The 15,137-nt window shown below is 35.3% G+C and overlaps 1 protein-coding gene across 1 annotated transcript in view; it reads right to left on the reverse strand.

Annotated features, from left to right (window-relative positions):
• LOC101736151 (peptide transporter family 1) overlaps positions 1-15,137 on the reverse strand; it is a 35,212-nt gene that overhangs the window by 6,594 nt on the left and 13,481 nt on the right. Inside the window, exons 2-4 of the mRNA XM_004929942.5 lie at positions 3,977-4,055; positions 1,225-1,366; positions 800-886 (exon numbers count right to left, since the gene is read on the reverse strand). Coding sequence (XP_004929999.1) covers positions 800-886; positions 1,225-1,366; positions 3,977-4,055 — 308 coding nt within the window. The remainder of the gene's footprint in view (positions 1-799; positions 887-1,224; positions 1,367-3,976; positions 4,056-15,137) is intronic.

Genomic DNA, 15,137 nt, shown 5'->3' on the forward strand with positions numbered 1-15,137 from the left:
TTTCTTTATAAACAGTTTCTCTTTTTTTATGTCTGAAATTTAGAGTCAACGTGTTAGCCGTTACCAAAATTAGTTATTGATATAGAATTTGCACAAATTTAATTTTGATTTTTAGTACATAATTATACATGTCTATTGTGCAACAATTCAAATTGCTTCTATACAATATTAAAGTCGATTAGTAGAATAATGTTGTACTTTTTTTTCCCCTATGCTGATAGCTTTACCCAAGCGTGTAGGTGAGCTCTCGCGACTTAAGCCGGAAGTGTTGGTAACACTGGCCCTAGCAAGAGCAGTGCTTCGCAGAATTTACTACTGGAACGGAAACGCGGTCCACTAAGAAGATCCGGCGAGAAACTCAGTGGACTGTGTCTATGGGTTAATTTACTCGTCGAGGCCTTCGTCGCAAGCGATAGATTCGGCGAAGACGGTAACCGGTGCTTGAGGTACCTAAAGGCACCGTTAATGGATCGGAAGGATCCGTAATGACGTATTTAAGGCGACGTCAACTGTTTACCATTCGATCCACAGGATCGGGTATGATGTTGTGCTGTGATTGCATTTAATTAATACATCATATCAGTAATGTTCGAGGGTCTTCGTGATAATAGGTTGTTTAGTCAAGTTAGTGATCCCACACTTCTTTACCAGCTTTCCTACGAAACTTTGAACCTTAAGTACCTACTCATGATAGGATGTCAGGTTCAAGTGATTGATGTCAAAGAGCTCTGGTTAGTTCTTAACACCAGATGGAGCATTAACACATCTTCCCAACCACGATAGTTAAAAAAAAACTTACAACTGCGGCAAGCCGATAGGGGGCATAGCGGTCAGCGAAATTAGAACACTACCCGTAGCGTAGACCAGTGACAAATAAAATATGGTCCTGTAAAAAAAAACGGAATACATTAAAAACTACATAGTAAAACCTGCTTTAATAGAAAATCGAAATTTAAAAAAGAATCGAGGTCATTGACCGTTTTACTGAACTACTTGAATGTGTAATTAAAACTAGTTTAATTTCACTTTAATTTCATTGTTATTGTATTATTTCCGAAAACTCGTACAATGTACTGTTTTCGTGGTCAAGGACGACTTATTACGACGGCTCGCGAAAATGGAGGAGTATTTTACATGATTGCAGTTTATATTTCTCGACAAACTTTCAGAAAATATAAAATAATTCTATTTTAAATCGAAACTGAGGTAAGAGTAGTTAATTACCTGAATCTTCCGAGCCATCCATCGGCAATCATGGCTCCGAGAACCGGGAAGAAGTAAGCAAACATCGTGAACACGTGGTAGATGACTGTGGCGTCATTATCTGTGAAGCCCAGTTTGTCTCGAAGGTACAAAGACAAAATTGCTGCAAAAAAAAAAAATTTAAACATCAGTGTCAACGATCGCAAGGTCGAGAAAGAAGGTCAGTTGTTTTACGTAAGCTTTTTATCTTTTATTTGTTTCTGTCTTTGTTTTTTGTTTTTTTTTAAATAGCTAAATCTTAAGTAATTCAAGGGCAACCTAAACCCAAGTCATGAACGATGTGAATGCATTGTTTATAAGCTACCAACCGTGAACACCTATGAACATGAGCGTTACTTATGCTAATTTTTTGGAGATCTGCAATAATCGAATTTGTCGAATTCATTGTTTTGCCGGGCATGTTTCATCTGTATTTGTAACTGTTGCAATCGTTGAACGTGAAAACAACCTACTTAAATAAATGGCCAAGAACATTTTATTGCGAGGAAGACTTGGACTTATGTTATGAAATTAAATTCGTAATAAAAAAATGTTACTTAAATAACCTGCCTATAATTACTGTTTTTAATTTTCTGTTATTGAATAGTTATAGATATAAGAACTCTTCTTGACTTGACGTAATTACGGCGGTCGTTTTGCGTTATGGATATTTCCTTTTCAATTTTAGTTCGCATGCAACTTTTTATTGCAATCAAAGGCTGTAATGTAACATTTGTAAATGGACTTGAAATGATTGGATCCGGAATTATCGATACTCAGTCCAGTTCGATTATGAGTTTTTTGCTATTAAAGCTATGCAGACACTCACGGACCACCTGGTTAGATGATTAGTGGAATACATAAGAATCAGTAAATGCCACCCACCCAATGACATGGGGTCTAAATTTGAATTGTATATCATAACACACGTTGCACCGTTCAAACCGGACGTTTGATTGCTTCGCGACAAAAATGGGCGGGATAACCATAAGATAAGCTAGGAGACCCATAACCTTGCCGTTTCACAATGCGCCTTACCAGAAAGTGGTCGTTGAAGATCGCATATCTATTAGTTTAATCACATTTTTAGTTTAAAATAAATTAATAATGTTTATTAATACTGTTGGATAGGTTGACATTAAAATATAACAAGAGGTGGGAAAAAAAATTATTAATATTTTTTTTCTCGATAACAAAGTAGAATATGATAGTCGGATATACAATAATTTAATACGTACGTTAAAATTGAACACAAAAAAGCAGGCATGGTTCAAATGTTCAGATAAAAAAAAAAACGCAATTTGCAAACAATTAGGTAGTCGATAATGTTTCATTAAATATTTTAGAATAAGAAAATAAATTAAGTAAATTTGTTTTGTTGACCAGTTTTCGCACATATTACAAACATGTTCTCCATTATTTGTTGTATAATCTATACTAATATTATAAAGAGGAAAGATTTGTTTGTTTGTTTGTATTGAATAGGCTCTGAAATTACTGAACCGATTTGAAAAATTCTTTCACTGTTTGGAAGCCACACTATGCCTTAGGGATCTTTACTAAAACTCCAATAATGTAACCCAAGGTGTATAAATTGCCTAAAATATTCGTTACATCGCGTGCCCTGCGAAAGCTATTGATGATAGAATAAAATAATGTAACACGACTTTATAGAACACATTATTTACAAAAAGTGTCGCGGTAGCAAATGTCTAAGTATTATACTTATGCCACAATAAGTGTTCTTTTAGTTAAGAAAATAAAACAACGTCAAATATCGTTGACATTTTTGTTAAAGACCCAAGCGGATCCGGATCGGGCTGCTAGTTGTTATTAAATACAGAAATAGGTCGATTGAGATCGTTGTAAACTCAAGTACATACGTCTGATTACCCAAATACGTGGTGAAATCGGTTGCGACATACAGACAGATAATACCTGCTTGTTAAAGCTATACTGGATAATGCATTCAATTGAACATGCAACGGCGACACATGTTATTTGCCACAAGTTGGAAATAATTATTGTACACGCGTACATACCAAGTGCAAATGTTCAGCTTCAAAGATTAACAAGGGTATAATTTTTTAATCGTATTAATTAATTTTTAAACACTTTACGTAATATGAGAAATGTATTTAATTTTCCGTTGACATTCAATTTATTGCAAAAATAACATATTCAAATAAATAAATAAATTGGAATAATTGATTTAAATAGATAATATATTATGAATATGTAATTATTTCGGTGATCTATTGATTTGACTGGTGGTAGGACCTCTTGAGAGTCCGCGCGGGTAGGTACCACCACCGTGCTTATTTCTGCCGTGAAGTAGTAATGCGTTTCGGTTTGAAAGGTGGGGCAGCCGCTGTAACTATACTTGAGACCTTAGAACTTATGTCTCAAAGTGGGTGGCGCATTTACGTTGTAGATGTCTATGGGCTCCAGTAACCACTTAGCACCAGGTGGACTGTGAGCTCGTCCACCTATGTAAGCAATAAAATAAAAAATAATCAGTTTGTATGTTATGCTTAAATATATTTATATATACAAATCTACAGACATTGTTAACAGTGCTTTGAACAACTGCAATACCAACGATTGTAAATATGTTTAGTTTTAACAGATTGTTGTAATTCCGTAAATACTATGACAACTTACATCTTCTCAATGACTTGAATGACTAAAAACATTATTACGCAGAGAACAAAATAAATAAATAAAAACTTACTTCGCATTCCATAATACGAGAATCTCTCACAAAACTCATTTGTGACTATGAACGCTACTGCTTTTGGATACGGTAGTTTCTGAAACAAAGAAATAAATAGTAATTTATATTGCTTTTACAAAATGATGTGAAATGCGATTTGATAAACAGCGTCAACATTTCTTATATTCTAAATAAAAGTGCTATTTTTTTCGCCCTAAAACAGGGACCATTTTATTTCAAATAGCTGACCCGGCAGACTTCGTAGTGCCTCAATCGATAAATAATAAATACCTAACCTAATACTTAAACTTTAGTATAAAATAAACTTAAAAGAAACAAAAGGAATCCGTCCGATAGGGGACACATCAAAGGAAAAACAAAATTATTATTTACTAGCGACCCGCCCTCGCTTCGCTTCGGAAACATTAAAACACACATGAAACCAAAAAAAAAAAAAAAAATAATAATAAAAAGTAGCCTATGTTCATCAGGGACAATGTCGGCTTCTAATGGAAAAAAAATTTTTCAAATCGGTCCAGTAGTTTCGGAGCCTATTCGAAACAAACAAACAAACAAATCTTTCCTCTTTATAATATTAGTATAGATATTTAATTCCGAGCATTTTTATATTTATTCAACTTTTAAACCTTCTCTGGATTTCCACGAATAATTCAAGACCAAAATTAGTCATATCGGTCCAGACGCTCTCGAGTTTTAGCGAGACTAACGAACAGCAATTCATTTTTATATATATAGATTAGTTTTCAGACGGCATATTTCGCGCTAAGGTATGAAAAGCTATTTCTCGTAAATAGTGCTTTTTCTTGTTGAAAGGTACCCTTTTCTCTATCCCTAACAATGTACATGTGCAAAATTAAATGATGAATGATCGGTCGAGCAGCTGAGACGTGAAAGCGTTACAAACAAATAAACTCACTGTTCCATTTAAAATATGCCTGTCTATTTGTTCATAGGTATGTTAAGTTTGATTCGTTTACGTATTACATTAAACTAGAGGTCCCGCAGTAGTCGAAATTCGACTATAATTAATTGGAATTGTAGTTTGTACACTATTATGATTGTGTTTTATACTTAAATTTACCAAGACTACACTATAAAAAATAATAACAAAGACAAACAGTATTTCATCTCAATTTGACAACAGACGTCAAGAACAAAAGTTTGACAATAATAGTATGCATGCGTGTGTGCGACGTGCGTCAAATACATGGTATGTAGTGTGTGTAATATTTTCTTTATTGATTTAAAGTATCTATTATGCATCATTTTAAAAAAAAAATTAGCGTTGTGCACTTCTTCTCTATATTCTCTATAAGTGTGGAAAATTTCATACTCCTCCGTCCGCGCAATTTTCGTAAAAAGGGATACAAAGTTTTTGCTTCACGTATTAATATATAGATAAAAAACAACTAGTTTGTAAGATAGGGCGGTATTTATACAATACAAATGATATTTCGAGTTCTTTTCATAAGGTGGGTGACTGCATTCACGCGGTGTGTGTCTATAAACTGAAAACACTTCACACCAGATAGGCCGTGGGTTCATTCACCCTAAAGTATAAAATAAAATTACTACTCTACCTGAACACCATCTGAAAAATCATACATACGTTTTCCACAAACACCCATGTATAATGTATATTATTATTAATGATAAACGAAAAAAACAACAACAACAAAACTTTTTTAAACCAGACTTTTTTAACTAGTGTTGTGCTATACAGTGCGAATTAAAACATGAAAACATCTGTACAAACGATGCCAGCATTTATTTACTCACATATTATTATATATAATACTCATCATTTAACACGTATTTACACAAACATCTATGCATATATGTACTACGTCTTAGCTGTCGTGATCAATAATTGCGCGCAGAAATTTAGCTTGCGTCATTTTCTATCGCCAGCTATTCCATCAGTTATACTACAATTGATCCGCCTCAGGAACTAAAATAATTTTGTGCTTTATATTACATTAATATTTGAATGGAATTAACTTCATAAGTTTTTATAGTAAGTAAGTACCTAATAGATGTTCATGAACTTTCTGGAAAAGCCCACTGAGTTTCTCGCCGGATCTTCTCAGTGGGTCGCGTTTCCGATCCGGTGGTAGATTCTGCGAGGCACTGCTCTTGTTAGGGTCAGTGTTAGCAACACTCCGGTTTGAGCCCCGTGAGCTCACCTACACACGTTAGGGTGAAGCTGAAATAGCCTCTCAAGGCTATCAGGAGAGGTAGGAAAATAAAAACCTGGAAATGAAATCAGTCACAAAAAAACTAGCCCATGTAATTTTTGTATTTCTGTACTCACTGGTATTATATTGGTTCAGTGTTTGAGTATTGTACCCGGAATGTCGTGAAATCCTACCCATTTTTGCCGCGAAGCATTCTTATATATATTCCGTATGATTGTTATTATGGCAGTATATGTATACATGTACAAATGAATATACGTAAGTTATTCCAATAAGAGGATACTTTCATCTATCTGAAGGTTATCTGAAGGTGTGCGTTTTATGAACTGTAATTGTGAATGGTCTCCAATAGGTAACCAGTCAACACCAGATGAACCATGGCTTTAGTTTTTTAACACCATATTTTATTAGTTTGGTATATATATGTTTGTTTGTATGTAACAGAATCTTTGAACGTTACTTTCATTGACTTGAAGACCGATTAGCTTGAACCTTTGCACGCACATCTAGATATATTTTTTCTGAACTATGCTGATAGCCTTGAGAGGCTAAATCAGCGTTACCGGACTAGTAGGTAAGCTCACGGGGCTCAAACCTGGCGAAGTTGTTAACACTGACCCTAGCAAGAGCAGTGCTTAGCAGAATCTACCACCGGCTCGGAAATGCGACCCACTGAGAAGATCCGGCGAGAAACTCAGTGGGCTGTGTTTGTGGGTTAGTTTACTCGCTGAGCTCTTCGTCATAAGCGATGGGTTCAACGAGAACGATGACCGGTGCTTGAGGTACCTAAAAGAACCGTTAGTGGATCGGGAGGATCCGAAATAACGTATTTTGGGCGACGTCGACCATTTTACCACCTGCGGACCGACAGGAACAGGAATGTAGTTATCGGCGGCCACGACGAAAGGGTTCTTGTGTTGTGCCGATTTCGCGAAATGGCGCACTGATGTCTACCATCTAGAACCGACACAATACAAGCATTTTATAACTTCGCTCTAATTTCCTGACAAGTATCAACATGATAAAAAAAGATGAAATTAGTCTGTTAATTCAGTTTGCTGTATTCGCATCTTTTATAGTTTTTCTTGATTTCAAAGGAAACTGTCACATTATGGTATGATCCTCAGGTTTGAGCCCCGTGAGCTCACCTGCTCGCTCGATGGCGCCGGCATAGCCCTCTAAGGCTACTTACTAGCTTAGGTAGGATTTTTTTGTTATAAACGCATAGAACACTTGACGGGGCCATCGATCACAAATGCTCATTAAACCACACCGCTATTACCACCAAATACAGGCTAATCATTTCGAAATTAGCTAACAAATTTAGCACATCATTTAATTATCTAAACGATGTGGGTGTTTTGGAGTTAATTACCTATCGATCTATTAGGTATTTACATTAATGAGCGTCTATTTGTGGTAATCCAGAACAACCACATTGGCTAATTGCTTTGGTCAGTTAAACAGACAGGGCTATAATTAACGTCGCAGTCCGTGTCCGGAATGACGTGCAACAGGGAACTTCGTAAACGGCCACTAGCTATTAAATTAAAAACTCATTTGTAAATTGAAATCTATATATATAAAAATCAATCGTTAGTCTCGCTAAAACTCGGAAACGGCTGGACCGATTTGGCTATTTTTGGTCTTGAATTATTTGTGGAAGTCCAGAAAAGGTTTAAAAGGTAGATAAATATGAAAATGCTCGGAATTAAATAAAAATAACAATTTTGTTTTTCCTTTGATGTGTCCCCCGTCGGACGGATTACTTTTGTTTGTTATAAGATAATTTTATACAAAAGTTTAGGTATTTTATTTATCGATTGAGACACTAAGAAGTCTTCCGGGTCAGCTAGTTCATTGATAAAAAACTAGGTCTTAGCTTATCTTGAATACGTGTCTGTTTGTATAAAATTAATTCTGCCGGTTTTTATCATACTCAAGTTATTCATGATGAGTAAATTAAACGATATAGATGTTTGTTTCAATTTTTCATAAATATTTTCTAAACTTTATACTGGTTCAATTCTTAGTATTGTTGCACTTAGGAAATTGTACATTTTTAGGAAATAATTTTAAATGGACACTTTATTTTAGTTTCTTATGATATCCGCTTTAGCAATGCAAACATAAAAATTATGCGTTTTTACTTTGCTCTACATATAAATACATCTAAATTAATACGTGAAGCAAAAACTTTGTATCCCTTTTTACGAAAATTGCGCGGACGGAGGAGTATGAAATTTTCCACACTCATAGAGAATATAGAGAAGAAATGCACAATGCTAATATTTTTTTTAAATAATGCATAAAAGATACATTAAATCAATAAAGAAAACATTACACACACTACATATTTGACGCACACACGCATGCATACTATTTATTGTCAAACTTTGGTTCTTGACGTCTGTGGTCAAATTGAGAATATATTAAATATTATTTGTCTTTATTAATATTTTTTTATAGTGTAGCCTTGGTGAAATTTGTGATTATAGAAATATAAATTACAATCATAATAGTGTACAAACTTACAATTTCAATTAATTACAGTCGAATTTCGACTACTGTGGGACCTCTAGTACATCTAAATATTCTATGGTTTAAACTAAAGTAACGACAAACAACTAAATAAGGACATTTCATGAAATGACTTATTTTCATGTAGCACTCTCACATATTCCGCGCTTAATATGATCAGCGAATATTCAGTCGCGTCCAACCACAATAACTAATCACTTTCATTATTGGATTGAACATGATCATAAGGATTCTGGACCGACAACATTCGATTAATACTAAACAATAAAACTTACGCTAATATCCTCGTTACAAAACTGGTAGCAGGACCTCTTGTGAGTCCGCGCGGGTAGGTACCGCCGCTCTGCCTATTTCTGCCGTGAAGCAGTAATGCGTTTCGGTTTGAGGGGTGGGGCAGCCGTTGTAACTATACTTGAGACCTTAGAACTTATATCTCAAGGTGGGTGGCGCATTTACGTTGTAGATGTCTATGGGCTCGAGTAACCACTTAACACCAGATGGGCCGAGAGCTCGTCCACCCGTCTAAGCAATAAAAAAAAAAAAAAGTAGCTTAATTAAAATTGTTTCATTCACTGTTTCCAGTACTGAAGATTGGTTTCGAAGAGAAACAACTTCTTGTAATTTTATGTTTGCGTGCACAGAGTGTCCTCACTTCGGTTCCGTCTTATAATGAGCTAATGAACGATGACACATACGTTTTCACGTAATGAATAATTGCAGTGTATTTTCTTTTTTATAACCCATTTCGTCTATCAGAATTATATTAACAAATTTTTTAAAGATTGCCTAAGCAACGTTCCACTATTTGTTACATAATAATCATATCGAGGGGTAAAGGATATTTTTTTTTTTTTTTTTTTCCTACCTAAGCTGATAGCCTTGAGAGGCTATGTCAGCGTAACCCTAACTTTAGTAGGTGAGCTCACGGGGCTCAAACCTGACGATGTTGCTAACACGAACCCTAGCAAGAGTCGTGCTTCGCAGAATCTACCATCGGATCGGAAACGCGACCCACTGAGAAGATCCGGCGAGAAACTCAGTGGGCTGTGTCTGAGAGTTAATTTACTCGTCGAGCCCTTCGTCGCAAGCGACGGGTTCGATGAGAACGGTGACCGGTGCTTGAAGTACCTAGAAGCACCGTTAGTGAATCGGGAGGATCCGAGATGACGTGTTTTGGGCGACGTCGACTGCTTTCCATTATGTCCGCAGGATCGGGAATGTAGTTACCGGCGGCCACGATGAGAGGGTTCTCGTGTCGTGCCGCTTTATCAAAGTGGCGCATTGACGCCGACTGCATATACTTACTGGTGGACTCTAAGTCCAGGTCGTCATGGAGGTCGACGTTCCTGACGAACCACGGGGCTCCGACGGCTATCCTGCAAAAACGGGATTGAATGATTTGGAATGACTTTAAGTGAGTGCGGGCCGCGTGAGTGAACACTACACTTGCATAGGTCATGACGGGGCGTATGCAAGTTTTGTAGAGTGTCACCTTATTTCTAAGGGACATTTTACTTCGCCTACATATCGCCTACATACCATCGGGTAGAAAGGCTATTTGGTTTAAGCGACAATTCGCTTAATACGCAACATTTATCTTTGTAATTAAAGGTCCGTTTTACTTGGTATTTGTATCAACAATTCGATATTCTTATTTGAACCTCAATTAAGTTTACACCATTCAAATAACTGAAGTAGCTTTTTTGTTATGATATTTTTTTCCAAATTTTAAATGACTCCGCTGTAATGTTGCAAGAGTGTCGCTTATACTAAATAACTTTACCTCGCTCGATATACAGTTACCGGCTTATAATGTTTATAATATAACTACATTTAGAAACATCATAATCATTAATCTATACTAATATATAAATCTACAGTGGTTTTTACGGATGTTCCGTTATAACTACTGAACTATGCATCCGATTGACTTGAAACTTGGTATCCATGTAGAAAATACATGTATTTAATGGATAGGCTAATATTTATATGAGTGTTGGACTCCCTACGCCAGTTGCGGGGGCGTTAATGATGAGAATCTTTGTGTGTGAAATAATAATGTTAATTTTAAATGCCCAGCGAAGCGGACGGGTTCAACTAGTGTATCATACAATTTTACGCTGAATCTAACGAATGAAACTTATCGAATATTGTAATTTGGTCATTGTTAATGAATGTCAATTGAACATCGGTTGTTTCCCAATATGAAAACCGACTACGTTTATCATTGCACCGGCTTCTGCACAAGGGTTAATTGAAGCCAACTGAACACTACAATTACTCGCGACATTCAGGTCGGTGTCTTGTTCCGAATTCCACATGATGGAGATTGCATGTAAAACTGGTAACAACTGGACTTTAATTCTTGTCTTTGTTGAAGCCGCACCAATTACGGGGCACAAGGCAGACGCTCGATAATATCGCGCACGAAATTGGTTTTGCGAATCTATACTTTTTTTTTCGCGGTTGTGGTACGTTCGTAACTATTTTAGTAAATACGTTTTTAAGTTCCACATTTTCGAATTTATTTTTTGAATGTATATAGTATAAACTATTATTTAACGGGTTCTTACTATGATCGTCACATTTCATGAATAATATTTGGGCGCTGTTGCGAAAAACATGTTCACGATTTTTCTGGTAGGTTCATTTAAAAAAAAAAAAACTGTTTTGATGTGAATATTCCGAAACGGCTTTTTTTGGACTAGACGCAGAGACGAACTTTTGGTTATCTGATGTTAAGTTAATAGACATTGATAAATGATTTCATCCACCCGTCTTGAGATCTCAGGTCATGGTGCTTTGGAGGCTTTAACGACAAAGCAAAGATCCATCGAGCGTGTGATAGTGCTTGTTAGACCGACTTTCCGAATATTGTTGTTCGGAACTTATATATAAGCAAGCTTATACCGAAAATGTCGTAAGGGAGATTCAGGCATCTGTCAAATATCTTGTATTCTGCGATGGCTACCCGCCACAATATCAATTCATGTCCTGAATGACAGCTGTCCCATCTTTCAAATTGAAACGAAAGACTGCATCTCTTCAAGAATAGAGATGATAAATACGCGTGGGTGTCACAGCACTACAGACCGCTAGTAAGGTTTTTCGGGTGACATTTCAATACTTCTTTGGCTTATGGCGCTCCGCTGTTTAGTCTAATCGAATAGCATTACATCGTAATAATATAGTAAGCTGACATAAATAATTGTTTAGTAAGAGAAACCCAGCCACGCTCTGTCTATTCCATCGACTATCGTTAATTGGGTAAAGAAAACGATTTATTGAAATTACTCGCGTGTCGCATACGTTACTTTGGTGGTATTTTAATGGAAACCAACGCTGAAGTGCCACCAACAACAGCAACAAGTTTCATCGTTTTCAGATGAAGGGCTTAGAAACGCAAAAAGAACAAACATTTTTCGAGAATATTCGAGATTTGTTGTTCTGGTCTTGCTATGTGTTTTCTGGATATAGTAACTAAAAAGTTTCCTTTTAATGTCATTGTAACTAGAATGTTGAATAAAGAAGTAAATAGTCGCAGTGTCTGCAAATAAGCCGCAATCAATATAGAAAAGTGTAAAAAGCAATATTTTTGGTATAACGATAACGCTGTCATATTCCACGCCATGAACGACCACAATTGGTAATCATAGATTATTTAGTATTCAATTATGTTTGAATATTTACTTATAACAGGCAAGAAAGGGAGAGAAGCGGAAAAGACAGCGAGATCTCATTTCGGGGGCCAAGATCCACTTCCGGATTTAATTTACTCAGTTATAAATTACTTACATTTTTACCTATTAGTAAAAAAGCGAGTGATTTAAAAAGCTTGAGAATAGAATAAAATCGATATAGATACGATCAGAATAATTTTAATCCCTGTTATAATTTTTCCGTGAATTAATTGAAAAATAATTCTTTAATAAAGATTTTTGATGATTTTGATGGAGCTTTTTATTTACAAATTTTCATTTGACTGGCTGACTATTTACGATGCACCGAATAATATTATGATTGTTATGATCACAGTTATAGGTACACCTTGTTTATTTTAAAGTAACTGGAAATACATTGAGCTTATTTGCATACAAAAGGATTTAATGCTGTCCAAGTTCATTGGCATTTAGTCGTTTCATTTTTAATATAGGTATTGATACGGCAGATGATTATAAAAAAGAAATGTTTTAACCAATTTCATTGTGCTGCGAAATATATTAGTAGATTCATAGTTAAATTACAGCTAACAATTGATTTATGAGCGCTGTCTAGCGGCAATAACAGCACTTTAAATATAACTAGTTTATATTAGGTAAGACAAATAGATTGGTTATAAGAAACACAACAGATAGGTACAGTCTTTGCATCGACATCTACGAGCTTCGTTTACCATTTTTCTTAGTGGATACATCGTTCTTCGTGTTATTTTAGTGTTACTTCACATAATAGTCATAAAACAAAAAGCCATTTGAAGGTATTGGGTTAAACAAGTGATTGGAAAAACCACGCCCGTCTCAAGACAAACTTTTCCATGCGATTTTTTGATAACGCCATCTTGTTGTGTCTTTAAAGCGGTTAGTTGCCCTCAATTAAGAAAAATAGTATTATTATTCGCCAATAGATGTCGGGAACAGTTGATTATTGAAAACACGAATAAAACAACATTTTCTGAAAATAAATCGTAGCTAGATCGATTTATCGCCCCCGAAATCCCCTGTATACTAAATTTTATGAAAATCGTTGGAGCCGTTTCCGAGATTCAGATTATATTATATATATATACAAGAATTGCTCGTTTAAAGGTATGAGATTTGAGGTTGTCCACATACGGCTGAGGTGAATTATGTCGTACTTGAGCAATTGTTTGAGGAAGCGGAAGTTTTCCTTGAATGACACCACACAGGACCGCGGTATGCATTACCCACTATGCTTTCTTAGTTATTATGCAGTGTACAATACTTGAATGCCGATCGGAATTGACAGTTGGCTTTATATATTACATTATAAAAAGAGAATCGAAACACAATGGTCGATTCTGGATGTAGATAGATAGAGTTTGAGTGAGAACTTGGGGATAAAATTAAATTAGTTCTAGAGAGCGTACAACACGAACGCTGTTTCAACACATTATATTTTTTTTATCAGCATTCAGTCATACTATTGGTTGAAAAGGATTTTTTAACCTTGGAAATGTCACAGTTTATTGCATGTTTTAAGTGAACAAAACGTGTCCAATTTGATATGGAAGGAATAAAAATTTTTTTGTTTTAAAATGTGTACATAATATAATATGTATAAGGGAATTAACCTTTTCATTATATCATGCATTTAGACTGGATTGCATGAATAGTGGTCGAAAGTAGGTAATAAATACAGCTTGTCCTAACGTAATCACAGAACCATTCATTTTACTGCTAATTGAGTTTTAAACCAGGACAGTCATTTTCCGTTCCGATTTCAATATAATTTACTGTGTCATTTGAATATATCATTCGTCTATTAAATTTTGTCAGCATTAATCAGTCACTGGACTGTGAGCCTGACTTGGCCGATTTCCATGAGCGATGGCGATTGACTAAGAACCTAGCCACCGTTCCTAGACAACGTTAGTCCTTAATAACAAAATTGCTATTGTTTTACACCATAACAAACGTTACCAATGTTGTCAATACAAAATTTTGCCTAGAAAATGCCAGGCAGCAGTATAATGCACGTTATCATATTTTGAGGCAAACTAACAAATAGATTTAAATTTATACTCAGAACCAGGTAAATGATCAAGCTAAGTATTATTTTTCAGTAAGATATATAATTTAATATAACATAAATAAACGACGAATTTGTTTATTTCGCAATAGATAATTTATTTTTGTACTGTCGCAATAAAATACAGAGATGGATGTCCATTCGTGTTGGCGCTTGCCCAATATTTTCGAATTTAAGGCTCGCCAAGTTACATACGATGTTTATGCGTGTCCTTTTCTGCTTTTTTTTTACGATATTCTTGTTTATCTTAATAAGTTATGTTTCCCGTAGGTGGTTATCCGGTTACGTCACCATCTTAAATTGTGTGAATTTAATATCGTATGCTTTTTGTATTTCTTCACACTAAGGAATGTTGAGTTTTTAGCTTATAAACATTTTTAAAATATATTTGTTCTCTGATAACTTCTTAATGTACGAATACTACAGGTCTGTTTTAATAGGTTTGTGACGTTTTTCTTTGAAAACTACATTAATTACACTAAATCATTCAAAACATGTTAAAGACTAGCCAGACTTAACGGATTTTCCCTGTTGTAACTTAATCAAGGTTATTATACGAACTTCGGCTTAATAACGTCATTGAATCAACCCAGACAAAGGAAAATAATATTATCTGTATACAATAGGGATGTGCGATATCTGTATTTGAT

This window comes from Bombyx mori, chromosome 1 (assembly GCF_030269925.1).
Source record: "Bombyx mori chromosome 1, ASM3026992v2".
Taxonomy (NCBI): domain Eukaryota; kingdom Metazoa; phylum Arthropoda; class Insecta; order Lepidoptera; family Bombycidae; genus Bombyx; species Bombyx mori.